Here is a 20,483-nt window from a genome sequence, read left to right as displayed (position 1 = left end):
ACCACTTTGAGCGGCGCCCTTGTCGATCATCACTTCACCACTGCCACCTTACTCCCTGTTACCCAGTCCTTCCCACCATCTGAGTCGGTTCAATCTTGCATCTTGATCGGCCCTTTTCTCCTCATGGCCTGTCTACACGAACTGTCTCGCGCCTCGAGACTGGCTGCCCGACATGGCCGCCTGCAGAGCACCACACGCTGTGTTCCCATGGCTCAGTGCCCCCGCCCCCCCTAACATGGCTTCTAGAACCTTACTTGTGATCGCCAGTCCTTATTTGCAGCCGGCTGCGAATTAACTGAATAATAGCCGTCCATTTTACGTGGTTTTCAGGCCCACAGCCTCCGAAGGACTAAGTAGCGAGCCGAATCCTGCCCGGCACTTGGGCGTGTTTCGATATAATCGTCAGGCCCGCCTTAATGTTTCCATCCACTCCGCAAAGATGAACCAGGTTGTTTGGCATCCGACTTCCCTTTGCTGCCGCATCCATATCCACCTGCCATCCCTGACCGAGCTCTCCTTGTTCTCCCACCATCCTTGCCCAAGGTAGTCCCCCTCAACCCGGAATCTCCGAAGTTGTCCAGCATTGGGTTATAAGGCCAGTCTTCCTCGGCTGCCTCTCAGATCTTGACGACCTGGGTCTTCAGTAGCCACGCCCGTTACAACTTGAGACTCTTGCAAAGCAACTACCCGCGACTCGACCTTTTCCTATCAGACAAGATTGCGACGGATCTAAGTCTGCCTTTACCCGATGGTTGTATACTCTAGATATTGAGCATCATTGGACGACCATTGCCCGGACTGCAAGCTTGACCGGTACCATGAAGCTGACCATCGCTACTGCCTTGCTGGCAGCCAGCGGGTGTGTCTCTGCGGGACAACCCAAGCTCAAGGTACGTACTTGCCTCTTTTCACGAGGAAACCAAGCCTGCACCGTAACGGCGATGGAGTAGTCGTGCTTTCCTCAACCCGAATCAACCCCAGGGTACCCACACCGCGTTTGTGCATTCCATTTTGCTCCTCTGTTCTCTGTGAACCCACGCTCTTCAAACATTCGACATAGCACCACTTCATCTCCGTTTTCGAGCAATATCCGGCCGCAGAGAGCGGGCTTGCACTTCATCACAATCGTTTATGCCTCGTGCCCAAGTACCATGTTTCTCCCCAGTATTCTACTTTTAAGAGCCTTGACCCCCGTTATCGACATCTCGTCACCAAGCCTCGCCGACACGGACTCTGTTTCCCTTGGAATTGACATTCGAGCCAATGCTGACCAGTATCCTCAGCGCCAGACTAACAGCTCTAGCGAGCTCGCCTTTTCCCCTCCGCACTACCCTTCTCCATGGATGAACCCCCAAGCGACTGGCTGGGAGGACGCCTACGCCCGTGCCAGAGAGGTTGTAGAGCAGATGACTCTGCTCGAAAAGGTCAACCTGACGACAGGTGTCGGGTAAGCTTCATAGACCCCGTCGTGCCATCCAAATTCATCTGACAGAATCCTAGCTGGAGCGGTGAACTCTGCGTCGGAAACGTCGGCTCGATCCCCCGAATCGGCTGGAGGGGGCTTTGTCTGCAGGATGGCCCACAGGGTATTCGTTTCGCGGACTACGTCTCCTACTTCACTTCGAGCCAGACAGCTGGCGCTACCTGGGACCGAGGGCTTCTGTACCAGCGCGCTCACGCCATTGGCGCCGAAGGAGTAGCCAAGGGCGTCGACGTTGTCCTCGGGCCCGCCATTGGCCCTCTAGGCCGCCTTCCGGCCGGAGGTCGTAACTGGGAGGGTTTCGCCGTGGACCCTTACCTCAGTGGCGTTGCTGTCGCCGAATCCGTCAGGGGCATCCAGGATGCTGGTGCCATTGCCAACGTCAAGCACTACATCGTCAATGAGCAGGAACATTTCCGCCAGGCTGGCGAGGCTCAAGGTTACGGCTACGATGTCGACGAGGCATTATCGTCGAACGTCGACGACAAGACCATGCATGAGCTTTACCTTTGGCCATTTGCAGACGCTGTTCGTGCTGGAGCCGGCAGTGTCATGTGTTCTTATCAACAGGTGGGGCCAATACCATTCTCTCAACTTCCCTTGCAGACGGTTCGCTGACCGACCTTTTTGTCTAAGATCAACAACAGTTACGGCTGTCAAAACTCCCATCTTCTGAATGGGCTCCTCAAGGACGAACTCGGCTTCCAGGGATTCGTCCTCAGCGATTGGCAAGCACAGCATGCTGGAGCTGCCACTGCCGTTGCTGGACTTGACATGGCTATGCCCGGTGACACTCGCTTCAACACCGGAGTCGCTTTTTGGGGCGCTAACCTTACGAACGCCATTTTGAACGGCACCGTTCCCGAATATCGTCTCGATGACATGGCCATGCGTATCATGGCGGCCTTTTTCAAAGTTGGAAAGACCCTGGACGATGTTCCTGACATCAACTTCTCGTCTTGGACAAAAGACACCATCGGCCCGCTGCACTGGGCGGCCCAGGACAATGTGCAGGTCATCAACCAACACGTTGATGTCCGCCAAGACCACGGCGCCCTTATTCGCACCATCGCTGCCCGTGGTACTGTCTTACTCAAGAATGAGGGATCACTGCCTCTAAACAAGCCGAAATTCGTTGCTGTCATTGGTGAAGATGCTGGCCCTCGTGCTGTTGGTCCCAATGGCTGCCCTGATCAGGGTTGTAATAACGGCACTCTGGCTGCTGGGTGGGGATCTGGCACCGCCAGTTTCCCTTATCTCATCACTCCTGATAGTGCTCTTCAGTTTCAAGCCGTTTCAGACGGCTCGCGATACGAGAGCATCCTCAGCAATTGGGACTATGACCGCACAGAGGCCTTGGTTTCCCAGGCGGACGCGACTGCTCTGGTTTTCGTCAATGCAAACTCAGGCGAAGGTTATATCAGCGTTGATGGAAACGAAGGTGATCGCAAGAACCTCACGCTCTGGAATGGAGGAGACGAGCTTATTCAACGAGTCGCTGCGGCCAACAACAACACCATCGTCATCATCCATTCGGTTGGTCCTGTCCTAGTCACTGACTGGCACGAGAACCCCAATATCACGGCTATCATCTGGGCCGGCTTACCCGGACAGGAGTCTGGCAACTCTATTGCCGATATTCTTTACGGCCGCGTCAATCCTGGTGGCAAGACACCTTTCACCTGGGGCCCCACTGTTGAGAGCTACGGCGTTGACGTCCTAAGAGAGCCCAACAATGGCAATGGTGCTCCCCAGAGCGATTTCGACGAGGGAGTCTTCATCGACTACCGTTGGTTTGACCGGCAGTCGGGCGTCGATAACAATGCATCAGCACCGAGGAACAGCAGCAGCAGCAGCAACGCCCCAATCTTCGAGTTTGGCTATGGCCTGTCGTACACAACCTTTGAATTCTCCAATCTTCAAATTGAGAGGCATGATGTGCAGGATTACGTCCCTACCACTGGGCAGACCAACCCTGCGCCGAGATTTGGTGCTAACTACAGTACAAACTACGACGACTACGTCTTTCCCGAGGGCGAAATCCGTTACATCTATCAACATATCTACCCATACCTCAATTCCTCAGACCCAGAGGAGGCATTGGCCGATCCTAACTACGGCCAAACTGCAGAAGAGTTCCTCCCAGAGGGCGCTCTTGATGCCTCACCGCAACCCAGGCTCCCAGCTTCTGGAGGACCCGGAGGAAACCCAATGCTTTGGGACGTCATATTCACTGTCACCGCGACCGTGACCAATACGGGTGAAGTTGCTGGCGACGAAGTGGCACAGCTTTACGTTTCTCTTGGTGGACCTGACGATCCGATTCGAGTCCTCCGTGGGTTTGACCGCATTAACATCGCGCCTGGAGCCTCGCAAACCTTCCGTGCGGAACTCACGCGCCGGGACCTCAGCAACTGGGACGTTGTCACGCAGAATTGGTTCATCAGCCAGTACGAAAAGACGGTTTTTGTCGGGAGCTCGTCCCGAAACCTCCCTCTCAGCGCTCGCCTCGAATAGGATTGCTGCTGCGGGCGTTGTGAGAGACAGTATGTGTGTCGGATGGACCCCGACTGTGACCCTGAAATCGAAATCTGTGAGGCTATCTGTGGGTATGAGCTAGTTGAAATTGAGGAGCTCCCGGCAGCGTGGAGAAACCAGGAGCCAAGCGAAGACGAAGGCAATGGACAGCCTGATCATGAGACTTCAGACGATAACGAAGGGTTCCCTGATGACGGCGAGCTTCCCGACGACGACACGAAGGCTGGACTGCCACAGAAAGACGACAGGGTCTCTTCTGACGAAGATGACGAAGATGACGAAGATGAATTATCGAGCAAAGACGCAGAACAAAAGCAAGGCAACCGCCACCTTCGGTACATGGATCAACGTCAGATCAATCAGTTGCTCGCAAAGATTTTGAGAATCCTTCGCGATATGAACAACACTCGACCGAGACGGTCGATGGAGGACCCTTACCATGACGTTAACCATTCACGAAAATACTCTGAGCCCGCAGACTTAATACCAAATCAGGACTGGCAGTGCTTCCTTGCGCTTTCAAAGGCGGCGGAGGTTGAACAGGATAATTTGTCAGAAGTCTATGGTGCTACCTATATGTGCCTGGCAGCTGCACACGAGGAAGCTGTTGACAGCAATAGACCCTCCCATGGCAGCATCGTCGAGATTTTGCGCTACGACTTGAGCGTACTTAGGTCAATCGTCGATGTCGACCTTGAGGCGTGAGCTGCATTATGGTTCTGCCTACTTTCTCTGTCGTCTATGACCACGCAAGGGATGGGCTACCACCACAATAGTACTAGTAAACATAATTGAAGTATACTTTTTCCTTTCGCCTGCGCCTGCGTGTCTGTTGTGACAAGTATGGTTTCTCGGGAATCTAAAGTGTAATGCTGGAAAGCATGTGAAATGGTGTCAGCGACATGGTGCTCGGGTTAACAACATTAGGCTGCAGAGCCATAGTCTCGCTTGTAGCCCTCAAGAACCTCGAGGCTGACATCAGAGCCCCCACAGACGATGATGACAATGTTCTTGTCGCGCCATTCTTCGTCAGTCAAGCCCCGGCCAAGGCGTTGCTGCAACAGGCCGTTGTAGCAAGCGGCGATGGTTGCACCGCACGCAACCTCAACTACGAAACGCGTGTCATCAGCAAACTGCACGCAGGCCAGCGCGGCCTCGGAGTCGTCAACAGCGATACTCTCGAGCTCGGCAGGACCGTCCGCCGTAGCGTTTGTGACTTCAGAAGGGCCGAGGCGGGCCTTGCGTTGAGCCCACTCCCACGTCTTGGACGAGACGCGGACGGCACCCAGGCATTTGGCGATGGAGGTGATGCCGGGCAGGGTGACGTGCTCGGCAGCCTCGACGCTGGCGTTGAGGCTGTCAGCGCCGCGTGTCTCGACTGCGAGGATGGAGGGCCGCCGCGCCTCGGGCCATGGTGGGTTCGAAGAGGCGCGGACGGCCTCGTGCTTCTCGATACCCTGGAACAGGCCGTTCAGCAGGCCGCCGCCGCCGACGGAGCAGGCTATGCCGTGGATGGCGCCGGGGGCCTGCCTCACGAGCTCGTCGCCAATGGTGGACGCGCCGTCCCAGACGTGTGGGTGGTCGAAGGGCGGCACGTAGACGGCGTCGTCGCGGCCGGCCACGAGGTTCTCGCGCAGGTGCTTATCGGCGAGGGCCCAGTTTGCGCCGACCTGCTGGACCTCGGCGCCGAGGAGACGGAGCTTCGAGACAATGAGCGGGGAGGACGAGGTCGGCGTCACGATTGTGGCGGGCCGGTTGAGCGCGTGGGCCGACGTGGCGCAGGCGAGGCCCGCGTTGCCGCCGGAGGAGCTGTAGAAATGCAGGTTCTGGCCATCGGGACGGGAGGCTATCTCTTGTAGCATGAGGTTACCGATACCGCGAGACTTGAAAGAGCCTGAGGGCTGGAGGTTCTCAAGCTTAAGGTAAATGTTGCTATGTTTCATGTCAGTGTGCCTCATACACAGGGAGCGTGAACGCCTTGGATAACGTACCAGCCGGCGGCCCGCGACAGGTGAGGCGATGGGATGAGTGGTGTTTCCATCCACGGCAGACTTGTGTTGGTGGTTGTAGATACCATTTTTCTTATCTTCTTCCGATTTCCTTCGATTACTGTGAGTATGGTATTTGCGAGATTGCGATGTCAATGATGTTTCAGTTGGTTATTGAACGTCTACTTAAGGTCCACAGCTGGAGGGTCGACGGATGCGCCCTTAGGATGACAGGGCATCGCGAAGTGGGGAGACCCCGCCAGAGATCGATCTCCAGAGATATCCGTAGAAGACCTTGCCGTGACGAGTGCACACGTCCAAAGTTCGACGGTTTTCGAATGAGGGCTGAAGCCAGATATGCACAATAGCTCACATCCTGGGATGCAGTTGTAGATAAGGTGCTCAGGAGGCGTAGACTCAAGTTGCAAATCTCAATCAGGAGAAACAGGTCTCGCGGTCGATTGAGAGACCATCGATCGGCTGCCCTACGACGCTAGCGGTTAAAGACCCCGAAGGCGTTACGGGCCGCGCTGTGCGTTGGTTTGCCCCAGATACACCGTGCCACTGTCGCGCTGTTGCATAGAATTTGACCCTACTGATCATGCGTCTTCTCTGTATCCATGAGGTCGTTACAACGTGCAGTATGACGCTACCTCAGTCAGACTTGGCTGACCGGCTAACTTTACCTCGAGGTTCAAGGATGTCATACAAGGTGCCATCAGTTGCAGCTTTTCTAAGCACCCGTGGCCCTCATCTTCAGGACAGGCTTCTGCTTACATGTGATACTCTCAAGAAGACTCCCATCTTATGCTACGAACGACTTGTGCGTGATGCAAATGCATATGCGCGACTTTTCACAAAGATATCGCAGACGCTGGACCCCTGCAATAAATCGCCCCGCCCACCCGTCCTCATGGGTGATGATTGTCCTTGTACAAACAAAACAAGGTAATGTGTCCGTGGCAGTGGGACATTTACCGAAGGGGCCCCCCTGAAAAGCATGGGGCTGTCCTGGTGAACACCTCGTTGGGAGGTTCTCCATGCGTTGTCACCCGAGGCCAGACATGTCGCGCCAGTCCATCTTAGTAACTAAATTTGTACGCGACCCTACCGTTCGGGCAGTTTCATCAACATGATTCAACCACGTCGAGTCGTTGGTCGCGGACCACCTGATCCTGATCCTGGTCGCCCCAGTGAGCCCTCGCCGCCGCTTCCCCTTTCCCAGCCTTTCGACATGCATGTGCATGATCCCCTCAAGAACCTGCTACCAACCGCATAGTCTGACACAGCAGCGACCTTCTCAAAAGACCAGCTCCCGCCAAAGATACCTATACTGATAACAAAACTAGCAAGCTGCTGGCAGGTACGTCGCAGGCGCCTGCCGATACCAGGCCCATAGGCCTCGAGTTTGGCAGGCCAGGGGCCTAGTTCAGACAGGCGCGGAGTTGACCTTGTATCGCCCCGCCTGTTGGTGATTCCGGTCTGCGTGCTTGCATATACAACGCGGCCAGGCTCATAAGCAAGGTGGCTGATTCATGGCAGAAGACGAGTATGCAAAGCCTTAAAAGCGGCTGCCTGCGCCTGGCCTGATCCGAGTTTGCGGTTTAACGAACTTGGAGACAACTCATACTGCACAGAACCTCTCCTTACCTACAGAAGACCTCATTCCCTTGCCTCTACCACTATGAGCAGTGACGTGAGTTAGCTCCGGTGTCCAACTTCGCATTATCGCGCTAACACAACTACCTAGAACCCCGAGCCGTTTACCCGCTGGTTTGGTTCGCCCTCACCATCGCGAACGCAACCATCTCTTCGGCCTTTCGATTTGAGTTCTCAAACTCGTGACCAAGAGATCCCTCGCTATGTGCAAGCCTCCCCTGAATCGACTACAAGCCGTCAAGCCAGCCCTCAGTCAAATGAAGACATGCAGTTCACAAACACTTTTCCCCTCAACAATGGCCCCCTCGCTTTCCGTACGGGGGCCAGTTCAACAACTGGTCAAGCAGCACAAGGTCTCTTCCCAACACACACTCAATCGAGTGGTGTGATAGGCATCACCAGTCAATCTTCAACACCGAATCGCGACACTCCTAGAGATACATCGCAGTCACCTGGTCGTCTCGCCCAAGCTAGGTTTGAAATCCCAACACCCTCGAATGTCTTGCCGTCTGTGGAGAATTACACCAGTATATCTACAGATGGCAGCGAGTCTGCGATGCCTTCTCGGGTCTCCTTCATCGCACGCAGTCGCTCAGGCACGCCGATAGTCTCTGTAACCCCTCCTGTTAACGATTCGCGCCGGACACCTCAGTCGAGACCGACCACTGCGACAGGCTCCTTTCAGCTTAATGGCATGAGAGAGGCTCTGGTCGAGGCAGAGAGACTGCCCGTCCCAAGGACTACTAGTCTTCCACCCCTGCCATTGAGCCCCTCTACGCAACATCAACGAAGACGATCTAGCTCGCACGTTAAGGTCATTCCGTATCTGGTCGAGGACGAGGACCCACCAGAAGGTCAGCGGTTCTTTCATAAGTCCTTCCAAGAGGGGTTCGGACAGGCCAAGCAGCTCATGTTAGACATCCGGGATGTCCTCCGCAGTAGTCTTTTACATGAGGAGCCTGACTCAACCATTCAAGGGCTTCATACTAAAGCCAGTCAACTCTCTAACTTCAGGTGCCTTTCGACTCGGACTGTCGGCTTTGTTGGGGATTCGGGCGTCGGCAAAAGCAGCCTACTCAACAGTCTTCTTGACCGACCAGGGATAGCAAAGATGGTGAGATTTTGTATCTCATGAACCTCTCCAATGCTGACTGAAGCCACAAAGGGCAATAATGGTGCTGCGTGCACATGTGCTGCAACTGAGTACCACTATCATGATAGGGGCGACTTTCGGGTCGAAGTGGTCTTATTCTCGCAGAGCGAGATTGATGAACAAACTTTTGAACTACTACGAGCGTATCGTCAGTACCATCTCCAATTTACGTCTGGAGGGCAGTCCAACGGTCTGGAACCCGATAACGTAGCGGTTGAGCCAACGGCCGCCATCAATACATTTCAAGCAATGTTTCGGGGCCAGCTGGAAGATCCATCTTGTCTCTTGCGTCCGAACGAAGGAGCGGTTCAGACGACATTGCGCCAATGGGCTATCCAGGCTAGGCCAAGTCACCATGAAGGCGTCACCATTTGTGAGACCTTGCAGCATTGCTCTCAGTTCCTCGAGAACCTGTCCTCAGAGACAGTGGGGTCGCAAGACCCTGCGGTTTGGCCGTATATCAAGAGGATCCGGTTTGTGAAATCTTGCTACGCAGAGCCTTGCTCATCTTGCTGACTCTCAGACAGAGTATATCTTCGGGCTCACATCTTGAATCGCGGCCTCATACTGGTCGATCTTCCTGGTAAGGACATATGAGCCGATAGAATGGGAGCGCTCCTAACGTGTGTCGCTCCAGGCCTCCGCGATATCAACAAAGCACGCCTCCGTATCACGCAACGGTACTTGGTCGAACAATGCGATGAAATTCTGGCAGTGTGTCACATAGGCCGTGCTATCACTGATGCCGGCGTGGTTTCCATCATCGATCTCGCGACACAGGCTAAGCTGACCAATATTGGTATAGTCTGTACTAACAGTGAAGTCAGTTGATTGATTGCGAATAGAGCCAGTAAGAGCGCTGCTGACCTGCTGATCTATCAGAACATCAGAGCAGAGGAGACAAAGAGAGGGCGCCCCGACTTGGCCGATGACATCCAACAACATGTTGACAACATTGTAAATCTGGAGTCAAAGATCGACGAAGCCAACGACTCTGCAGACGAATGTGAAAACATTGACGATCCCTCGGATTCGGATATACGTCGAGGGAGAGAGCTGCGTCGAAAGATACAAAAACTGAGGTATATTGCACGTACACTTCGAAAAGCAAAATCTTTCTGACCTGCGATATTGCCAGGAATCAAAAGAAGTCTGAAGAACTGAAGTGAGGCACAACGGACAAGACATAACCTTTGAATATTAGCTCATATTTGGCCAGACTCAGCACTTTCCTGATTGAAAGCCGGAACAGGCAGGTCATCGAACAATTGAGGTCTCAATACAGCTCATCTGTGCCGAGTGGGGATCTAGAAGTTCATTGCGTCAGTAATACTTTATACAGCGATAAGCGGGACAAAACGCGGGACGAGGCGCTACCATTTATGAACCTCAGCGGCATTCCAGCTTTGAGAAGGCACTGCATAGGACTTGTGGCGGACGCTCAGTCACGAGAAGTACTCAACTACATCCAAAAGGATATCCCAGCTCTCATTTCGGAGCTTGATATCTGGGTGCAAAACGGAGCTGGCACTCTGGATGCTGAGAGAAGGCGTGCTATACGTGAGGTTGTCAACGCTGTGGAACATGGAATCCAGTCTGTTCGTCCTTCCGTCCTGGAACTGTCGTGGGTCGACAAGCTGACACATTGCAGGCTCTGAACAAGAATTCAAGCCGTATTAGGACCATCAGTAGCCTTGCTAACGCCACTTTTGAGTCCAAAGTGTACAAGGGTATGTATCACTTTAGATCAGACATGTGCGTAGGCTAATTGCATGGCTCTGGAGACCAACATATTGAACGTTGGGTGGAAGGTGCTGTTCAGGCTTCCCGAGTGTGGCATGGTGTAAGTTGCCCATCCTCCTTCTAACACTTCCAGTAATTCTGTTGCTGACTTCACCTAGTGGGCCCCCAGTAAGGAAGACAATGTTAAGCCCCAAACAGGAGGATATATGTATGTGCTAATGTGGGTGCAGTGACCTACAAGATGTTTTGCGGAAACTTCGGGTACCACTCGACGCCCAAGCAAGCGGTTCAAAGTTGGAACCATCAGGCCATGCATACTATGACCCTTGATCTGAGTACGCGGTGGCGTGACTTCAAGCTTCAGCTTGAAGGATACCATGCGCGGGTTCTTGATACTGTCAATTCCGTTCAGGCTGATGCTGTTCAGAAGATCGGTAAGCGCCGAACATTATTTAGTATCAAAGCCTAGCTTACCATTGCAGACGATGAGCTGTCTGAGTTTCCTGCATCCATAGCAACAGTTCTAGGGGAGGTGGTTAGTCGCCGGATCCAGCTACTTGCTGAGGATATTGAACGACACTATACAACCCTGCTTGAGGATCTTTGGTAAGTTTGTTCTTATCAAATATCCTTGATTACGCATTGATAAGTGGCAGGATTCTGGAAACGAATGCTCTCACTGGCATTCGTACATCCATATTCGGAAAAGCCATGGAGTCGTCCTATGACCAGGCCAATGCCGATAGCGGGTCGGGGAGCGACCAGAGACGGAAAGCTGTAATTCGAGAGACCCTCAGCCGCGACATGCTGTTCAAAGATCACATGACTCAGTTTCGACAAGGGTTTCGAAAACACACGTCTAAATGGCGCGTCAGCCTGGCCGATGCACTGGACCACCGGTTGAGTGAGTTGTCAGTGACCTTCGACATGATTAGACAGGATCACGCCGCGCGAGAAGGAGATCAAGACCCGCAGTTCCGGAATCGCTTGGCGACCGAGCTCAGCAACTCCAAGACGGAGATGAGAAGGATCAATGCTATGGTGGGGTTCTGATTTCGAAACGGCGCAATGATGGCCGATCTAAACAGCTTTGTTTCAACTTCTTATGTGTTCTATTTCATCTCATGAGGACTGATTTTAAGTTTTATGTGAAATCTTGGAACTGGGTGACTTGCCTGACATATTTCATTGCCAGGGATAACTTGTGTGTTGTTGCTTTGTTGATCTAGAACCCTTTTGGAGTGGCCTCGACGACACTGATCATCCTAAGGTCTCTGTATAATCATGATTTCAAGGCGCGGTTGTTGGCCTAAGTGGCCTAGTCGACTTCATATGATAGCCGATACTGACAGAGATGGCGATCGTCCACAACTTCTATCTCGGGCACGAAGATAAAGATGGCCAACCAGTCTCGGGAGACCGCACCTCAAAGTGGCTATCAGGGGTATGCGGCGTTTTCAAGCCTTCCTTCTGACATTTAGGTTGAAAAAGCTGAATCCCGTATAATTCTTTTTTCATGTTTTACGAACCGATCCTCCGCCCACCCGTTGACTATGTCGAGTTCTTGACTAGCTTAGAGCGTTGGCTGTGCTTCCCTTACTGGCAGGATGTTAGACAAAGAGCAAGCCTTGAGAATATGTTGAGGGCATCCCCATTTGTATGCCGCCTACTTTTGCTATTGTAGATTGCGCAGTATTCACCGCAGCTAGAAGGATATGAGCGCCATAAAAATATCTTGCCCAGTCGACGTTGACTTTGATGTAATGCTTTCGTGCCATTGCCCCGCCCCCACCTCTGAACGCAAATGATGTCATCTAGATAGTGCGAACAAACTCGGCACGAGGCACATTCTCACCTCGTCACCCGACGACTTGTCAATTCGCCTACATCGTCTGAATCAGATTACCAGTGAAGGGGGCCAAATCCGGACCAAATTTGCAACCAAGATGGCGTCTACCAAGTTCTCCTTAGATACCAAGGCCAAGGTCAGTGCTCTTTACAGACCAGTCCGACCATACCCCTCACCCAGCTGCTGTCAATTACTGGGTTACGCATCGGCTGTCATGAAGGCCGCATCACTCGCGGGAGTGCTCGTACCACGCATGCTTGGTCCTTTGGTTAATACTCTCCCAGCTCTCAAATGGTGCTACGATCCCGCAAATTCAACTGGGCCTCTACATGATGTCTGGCAGAGAGGCCACATCTTCCGTCAAATGGGCTCTCACCGCCGGCTATCGCGGATTTGACTGCGCTCAAATGTATCACAACGAGTCTGAGGCTGGGAAAGCTATTCATGACTTTCTTGCCAGCAGCGAGAACACACATGCCTTGACTCGTGAGGACGTATTCTATACCTCCAAGTTGGCAAGCAATGGAACGTCATACGATGCAGTCCGCAAATCGATCAAAGGCTCGGTCAAAGCATCTGGACTCGGCTACATCGACCTTTTTCTACTTCACAGTCCTTATGGCGGGAAGGAAGCTCGGCTCACGAGCTGGAAGGCAATCGAGGATGCGATTGATGACGGTGAGATCAAGCTAGGCGGCGTCAGCAACTACGGCTCCAAGCATGTCAGTCTTGTTGAGATTCATTCGCCCGACTCTCAAGGCTAACCGCACTATGTAGATCGAAGAGCTGATGTCATCGAAGCCCCGTATCCAGCCAGTCATTAACCAAATCGAGGTCCACCCCTTTAACACGCAAATTTCCATCAGGGAGACCTGCTCCAAATACAACATCACCATCGAAGCGTACGCGCCACTGGCACGCGCAATGCGGATGGAACATCCCAAGATTATCCAGCTCTCCACAAAGTATTCGTGTAGCCCGGCCCAGTTGCTTGTCAGGTAGGCTTTTGATTGCCGAACAGTTCTTTATGATGCACGTCGTCACATGCCATGCGCTAACAGGACGCTGCAGGTGGTCTTTGCAGCACGATATGGTCACGCTGCCGAAGAGCTCTCGCAAAGAGCGTCTCATTGAAAACGCCAACGTAAATGAGTTCGAGATATCAGATGACGATATGGCGGCCATGAACGCCCTTGACGAAAATCTTGTAACTGACTGGTAAGTGGCAGCATGCTTTCCCATCCGAAGAGCAGCCATGAATGGCGGTCTAACGTGCTACAGGGATCCTACAGGTGCCCCGTGAAAATGCTGGCAGCGGCTGAAATCACACGATTTCGGTCAAGCATGAATTAGTGTAGATTTATGGAGTTCAGAATGATACACAGAGGCCTGGTCAAGACTTATGCGCGGTCGTAGAATCTTTACATCGTCGTTGCAATTTAGCATTCTACGGGTGTTCGATCTTCGTGCTCATAGTGCCTCATCAAATCGTTGCAATGTTGAGATCTGCCACTAACCCTAGCAACTGAGGCCGCAGCGATTTGTCCCGTGATTGATTTGATAACCAGTCAAGGCGGATTTCGAAGCCTTCGCACGCGTCGGAGCTGTGTATACAGTCGGCCTACAGAGTGCGGACCTCAGAGCTTGCGGATCTGGCAAGCCTTGGGATTCCGCCATGGTCATCTCAATGCGGAGTTCAATCATGCACGTTAGAATTCGAAAATGAACGCACTTGAAGAAGTATTAGAGGGCACTGAAGTGCACGAAATTCGCCTCTCATATCTCTGGGTGAGGTATTGATACAACACATATAAAAGCAATATCGAGTGATATTGAAATGGCTACCGTAGCTAGGTTAAATAGATAGATCACTTCGTTTTAGTGAGCCCCTATTGAACCAGCTTCGAACGCACATGATAGATAAAGTATTAATTGAACGCGGTTGGCCATGATCTGCGTGAGGCATCATATGGGAGACTTGCTCAATGCTAAGCAATGGGAGACAATGGTAGAACTGATCTGCACAGATCAAGCTGAAGCCGTGTAATGAACGAGACCTCTTAACCTGGCATAAGTGTGTGTTTCGGTCAAGAAAGGTGCAGTAATTGTTTGCACTTACTTTCTCCAGAAAAGCCAGAGAATGGCCCATGTTAGTAGGACCAGCGTTCATGAAAGGCAAAGCGGGCACTTACCTTGGTTCAATGGCACGATTACGGTCGGCCCTAGAAGAGCTTAGTTGCAGCCCTCACACGATCAGTGTGATCCCGCGCGCCCATGATACCTTGCTAAACCATGATCAAGTATGCAGTGGGTCTTCTTCCAAGCTTGCACCAACGCCGTGGTGTCTGCTACATGGCTCTTGCTGCCACCCAGTGGTATAAGGAGGCTAGCCATTGTTGTGTATCAAATATCTCCGTCATTACGGTTGACCTGGTTCAGCATGCAAGATTGTTGCCGAAACATAGCCTCGAACGGGGGAATACCCGTCAGGCTTCTCTATTCAGAGTGGGTTGCGAGCGCCCCCCTCATCGAGACGTGGTGACTGGACAGAAGCAAGCATTACAGATAGAAGTCGAGCTTCACTACTTAGAGGCTGATTTAAAGTTTGCCTAGGTTTGAACAGAGGATCCGGGCAAAGCCCCTGACTGGCTCTAGATTGACTTCCACAGTGAAATAAGCCATTGATCGTGCTCAAAGATATTCTCGTCATTGCAGGATTCGGCCTGCCGAGGAGTTTAGGGCAGTTCAGCTTGCATCTGATTATGCTTGAGTGTTTGAGATCATGCATCTTCTTCATTCTTTGTATGCAGACCCCCTATAAAACGGCCGACCCTATATCGCCTGATGAAATTTTCACAGAACCCTCAAAGCGGCGGTTTTAGCCCGTACCTTATTGTCACGAAACAAACACTTAGATTACCAAATAAGGCAGCTTAAAAAAAGAAGAAAATCAGGTACGGCAAAGTCTATTTCAGGGATTATTCAGCAAGGGGAGCATTGCACGGGACTTTTGCTCCATAGCTCGCGAGCGTCTTTCATCCTACTTCAATCCAGCATCCAACCGACCATTGTAGTTAAGTTAGTTAGTGCATAATTTCAAAGTTACTACATCAAAAATAGGGACATCGTGACTGGAAGTCATATCGGATCTGGAAGACGTGACTGTGGATCATTATTCTGTATTCGTGCTCCATAGACAACATTCATGATCCCTGCTGGTTGCTAGTGGTGTCAATCTGAGCCCGGATGATATGCGACTCTTTGACTTCACCAAGTTGCAAGGCTGCAGTCATCTCCGCCAAGCAAGAAAAATTGCGATTTCGCTCAAAAAGACTCTGAACAAAGATGTGAAAAAGAAATGACTCGCTCATCTCGTTGTTCTTCTAGGACTCGAATATTTGGGATCCCAGGCTGGGCCCCGGTTGATTTTGAATGTAGGTGCCGGTGGTGCCGGCATGGAAGGTTGTGGTCTTTGGGCACGAGACTGCCGAGTTGGCCTTCGGGGGGGCGGAGGAGGTACATAGCGTTGACGCCTTGGCACCGTCGGATGGGTATCGGAACTTTCTGTCGTATCGTCATAATAGTATTCAGGATGAGGGCGACGGCGGCGGCTTTGCTGACGATTGTGCGTCATACAGAAGCAGATCACCAGTGCTATGGCGACGACTGCTACGATGCCTCCTAGGATGCCACCAATTTCGGCGCTCGATAGCGAGTTGTCGTAGTTGGGGGCCGGCATGGTGTCCGTAGGTGATCCGACAGTATCGTCGTCGGAGTCAACTCCGAGCGTTAAGAGTGAAACAAATGTCGTCGTTGACAAACGTATTGTCTGCGTAAGGACACGTTCTTCTCGAGCAGCAATTGTGGCTGTCGCTACTTCGTACGTAGTCACAGAAACTGCATCTGTAGATATCATCTGCGTAAATGACATGAGAATAGGACGTTTCTTGCGATGTTTCTACTGAAACATCGAGTGCTTACGCAAGGCTGGGCATCGTGAGAAATAAATGTGTTGGTAGGTGGGCTGGAAGGCTTATTATTCGAGCCAAGGACTGAGCAGCAAATCCCGCGTCATGTAATGGACCTCTTATCAAAGGCCTACAATCTGGGCACCCAGTCAATCATTCTCAAGAGGTCACGATGGTGTATGTACACCACCCTAGATGGGGCCCGGGCCGAGACCTGGCATGCAGATTTGGTCCAATCCAGGCGACAGGAGGTACACCCAGTTGAAGCACTTGCAGTTGGCTCACGCTGGTGATGCATCCAATGAGTACCATTTCGGCGACTCTTTGCTCCGCTCGGTGATCAGATTCGTCGGGTCTCATCCTGCCGCGAGCCTGGTGGTCTGAAAACTGGCATGTCACCAACATGAGTTTTGTTCGACGGTGAATGGCGTAGTGGACGCCACCGAACAAGTTTGCACAAGAGGTTGAAACAAAACATCTACGAATAGCAACCAGAGGTAGACGTACCATGGGCTGGTTGCACAACTAATCCTCTTGGCTTCAAGTGTGCGTACGCAATTATGTGCCTTCACACAGATGATAAGGCTCTTATTTCCCAAGAATTGTCGTTGCACCAGCCTCAGAGTACCTATCAAAGTTAAGGTGGCTCGGGGCGGTGCGGGGCTGTGGGGTATGTACGAGGTCATCAAGCTGGCAAACACCCCTGATCTCCTAATTCCACTGCCGCCCTTCACGCCTCCTGATGACCTGGGGACTTGGGAACTATTGCTGTTTGGAGGGGCCTATTATAGGCGAGCAAGATAAGCGGCGCGTTGTGCGGCTGAACACGCCACGCTCTTCGACCCCGTCGTTTCTGCCAGTGGAATTGGTCGAGTGTCTCATTTGCAAGGCTACTGGTTTCAGTAGTGCATGGAAGGCCCTGAATTCCTGTCTCGTACCTTGTTCAGGTACTCGTTAGTGGTCCCGATTTCAGCTCGTATGCACGCAAGATCACGAATCGCCCTCGACAAAGGTGCATATATTCCGCCGAGCGCCATGAACCTGTGCTCACACACTCATACATCGACGCCTGATCGCCTGGTTGCAGGGAAATAGCTTATCATAATGTCCGACGACAGCGAATTCTCTTATCCCGACTACGCGTCGAAATACGCTCTCCCTGATGACCGTGATGAGCCCCTCGCAATCCGGCTCATCCAAATCCAACCGCGCATTGGAGATAGCCCCCCTACCGAAAACAAAATTGTCTTGAGGATGCGGGTGGTGAGTCTGGATGCGTCGCAACTGGTCTCTGGTGAGAGTCCAATCCCAACTGGAAGGCCTTCTGTGCGCTTTGACGAGGAGATGAATTTGGATCGACCACAGGAGATTTTTGGCATTGCAAGATGCTCAATGCCTCGTCCGCAAGGCCAACAAACACCCGCAACGAAGCATCGAGGAAGAATGAGTCGGTTCATCACCAAGTTGAAACCCAAGCCGGGCACAGCCAAGCAGGACACCACATTAGTTCCCCTCAGTGACGTTCCGGACGGAGAACCGAAGGTGCGCAACAGGTTCACCTGGGGAAACTATGTTGCTATGTCTTACTCTTGGGGCAAGAAAGAGGATTGGGAATTCACAGAAAAGGAGAGGGAAGAGGCTGCTCGCAAGGAGGAGGAGGAAAACGAGAAAAAGCGATTGGACCCCACATATAAGCCCGCTGTGACTGACGAAGACGACGACGCGGGGACTTACACGGACGGCGACGTACACGAAGTCATTCTGGACGGCAAGCGGGTCAGAGTGCGATACAATCTATGGGCTGCTTTGTTGGCGTTCCGTGAGATGGCGCCATTCAAAGAAGGCATCTGGTTGTGGAACGATGCTTTGTGTATCAATCAGCAATACGAGACCGAGGCTGGACTCAAAGACCAGGCGAGGCAGCTCCCTCTCATGTCGGTCATATACCGCCAAGCGGGCAACATCATCATCCATGCCGGCGGCGGATATCATCACGACGAGGACACGCCATGGGTTCTTGAATACCTCCAAGAGATTGGCGTCAACTATCGCACAGAATACTACGAAGCTCTCGATCATGCCGAGCCTACAATTGCGCATTCCCACAGATTTCAGGCAGAATTAGAGCTGAAGAAAGCGGCCCGCGCGTGGGTGGAAGGGGCACAAGAGGACATGCGGAAAGCAGCGCGGCAGGGGGATACCGATTACGCCATGGTTTCGCTCTACGACTTCTTCGACCGCCCGTACTGGCGGCGACTGTGGATCATTCAGGAACTGGCAATGGCACACAGCAGCGCGCCCATTCTCTGCGGAGATATCGTTACTCAGTGGCGCTATGTCCGGGACGGAGCGCTGCTGCTATCCATGATGGCCGATGCGGTACGCGACTCTATGCAGCGAGCACTGGCAGCGAGTGGCCGGTCTACGAAACGCGAACCTTCTTTCGAGCACGTCGCCGCCATTGCCGAACTCGCCATGTTCGGCAACCGTAAGGAGATACCGCATACCGATAAGCTGTTGCTCATGCTTCAACCCGGGGTCATGGATGTCCAGAGCCACTCATCTCATCCAATGCTTACGGCGACGGGCGTCCGGATGCCTCTTATGAACAACTTCCCAGGCTCTCCCATTCACCAATCGCTCACCCTTGCTGCGGATGCTCATTGTGGCTTTGATAAGGATAGAGTGCTCGGACTCCTCGCACTGCCTGCCCTCGAGAAGCTTCCACTACAGAATAACGCGGAGTTTGCCCGTCTCTCTGCGACGGATATTTATCTCCAATACGCAAAAGCTTGCATCAAAGCCGACCATTCACTCGATATATTCTCTTTGATCGATGGTGGAAGCTCTGCACCCGATGAAGGAAGGACTGTGCCGTCATGGTGTCCACGTTTCCATGTCAAGTCCAAAATTGGGCGCATCGAAGGAAAGTGGCATGCCCAACCTTCTCGTCCAAAGTACAAACCAGGTGATTTCGAGTCGTTCGAGTTTGAGACGAACATGGCACCGAAGTTTGAGGGTGATAACATGATCTGCCCAGGCTGGGTCATCGACACTGTCGATGGCCTCGGGGCCCTGAATGAATCGGACATGTCTTACTTGGTCCCAGGTCCTCTGTTCAAAGGGGGTTTTGTCGCGCCGCGTTTTTCCCCCGATTGGAAGACCGCCCAGGAAGGGCAAACTCCTTATCAGCCTTCTAGGTACGCTGGATCGGAGTCGAATCCACAGTCGGTTCCTAACCAGATATGGTCCACACTTGTCGGGGGAACAGGCACGCACGGCAAGGTGGCACCAGCGAGTTTCAGCTGTTTACTCGACTCTTTTCCTGGTCAGTCAATAATCTATGATGGCAGATATACATTCTCATTGCTGACCTTTCTGCTTCAGAGACTTTGCACCGTGATGATAGCTTCCTGTACAAGAGAAACTGGGACTTCATCCAAGCCAACCGTGAACTCCCCATCGCCGGCAAGCCACTCTCATCCTACTTTACCTTCCAGCCTATCCAGCAATCCCATCTCAATAGGCTCAACGGCTCCGATGAGCACTCGTACCACAAGATTGCGGAAGCTCACCGGGCCATGGAAGCGCGCACCAGGTTACGCCGGCTGATGACAACGTCGAACCGAGCCCTTATGGGTCTTGTGCCAGCCTCGACTCAGCAAGGAGATGTGGTAATCATCTTATACTATCACAGCCGACCTTTGATTGCTACAGTAGTCATACCGGACGGTGCTCCTGAAGACACTGATGATATTGTTTTCAAACTCAAAGGCGAAGCATTCATTCCTGGTGTCATGAACGGGGAGCTGGCTGACTCGGGAGAACTGGATACACTACCTTTAAACAACTTAACGTTCAATTAGGCAGTCTTCTCGCGAGATCACCAGCTGTGGAATAGCCGGATATGAATCTGTGATATCGGGTAGAGATTCTTCCTGCTACTCCCATCTTCGATCAGACTGTAAAGTGTGTCTAAGTAACTCAAGGTCACTATGCGTGCATACCAACGTGGTCTAGAGCATCGAAGTTTAGATTTGGGCAACGTCCATAAGACCAGTCTGTCAACTGGGTAAACTTGCGTACGATAGAAAATCCCGATTGA

At 52.4% G+C, this 20,483-nt stretch overlaps 5 protein-coding genes across 5 annotated transcripts; 4 read left to right on the top strand and 1 right to left on the bottom strand.

Moving 5' to 3' along the window:
* Positions 1–818: 818 nt before the first annotated feature.
* D7B24_005505 (uncharacterized protein) lies at positions 819–3,997 on the top strand (the record flags this gene model as incomplete). Its single annotated transcript, XM_028639656.1, has 4 exons — positions 819–890; positions 1,275–1,447; positions 1,501–2,008; positions 2,117–3,997. The coding sequence occupies 4 exons, from the start codon at positions 819–821 to the stop codon at positions 3,995–3,997; spliced, it is 2,634 nt and encodes an 877-aa protein (XP_028496021.1).
* Positions 3,998–4,941: 944 nt separating this feature from the next.
* D7B24_005504 (uncharacterized protein) lies at positions 4,942–6,095 on the bottom strand (the record flags this gene model as incomplete). Its single annotated transcript, XM_028639655.1, has 2 exons — positions 4,942–5,950; positions 6,010–6,095. 2 exons carry the CDS (start codon positions 6,093–6,095, stop codon positions 4,942–4,944), a joined length of 1,095 nt encoding a protein of 364 aa, XP_028496020.1.
* Positions 6,096–10,200: 4,105 nt separating this feature from the next.
* On the top strand, positions 10,201–11,614 carry D7B24_005503 (uncharacterized protein; the record flags this gene model as incomplete). Its single annotated transcript, XM_028639654.1, has 7 exons — positions 10,201–10,416; positions 10,470–10,548; positions 10,603–10,661; positions 10,720–10,729; positions 10,792–10,995; positions 11,044–11,167; positions 11,218–11,614. The coding sequence occupies 7 exons, from the start codon at positions 10,201–10,203 to the stop codon at positions 11,612–11,614; spliced, it is 1,089 nt and encodes a 362-aa protein (XP_028496019.1).
* Positions 11,615–12,507: 893 nt separating this feature from the next.
* Positions 12,508–13,713, top strand: D7B24_005502 (uncharacterized protein; the record flags this gene model as incomplete). Its single annotated transcript, XM_028639653.1, has 5 exons — positions 12,508–12,546; positions 12,695–13,132; positions 13,188–13,408; positions 13,482–13,628; positions 13,692–13,713. 5 exons carry the CDS (start codon positions 12,508–12,510, stop codon positions 13,711–13,713), a joined length of 867 nt encoding a protein of 288 aa, XP_028496018.1.
* Positions 13,714–17,482: 3,769 nt separating this feature from the next.
* D7B24_005501 (uncharacterized protein) lies at positions 17,483–20,244 on the top strand (the record flags this gene model as incomplete). Its single annotated transcript, XM_028639652.1, has 2 exons — positions 17,483–19,487; positions 19,766–20,244. The coding sequence occupies 2 exons, from the start codon at positions 17,483–17,485 to the stop codon at positions 20,242–20,244; spliced, it is 2,484 nt and encodes an 827-aa protein (XP_028496017.1).
* Positions 20,245–20,483: the final 239 nt, after the last annotated feature.

Source organism: Verticillium nonalfalfae (genome assembly GCF_003724135.2).
Source record: "Verticillium nonalfalfae strain VnAa140/NRRL 66861 chromosome Unknown scaffold_34, whole genome shotgun sequence".
NCBI lineage: Eukaryota > Fungi > Ascomycota > Sordariomycetes > Glomerellales > Plectosphaerellaceae > Verticillium > Verticillium nonalfalfae.
Note: the sequence above shows the minus strand (reverse complement) of the source record. Positions and strands in the feature narration are given on the sequence as shown.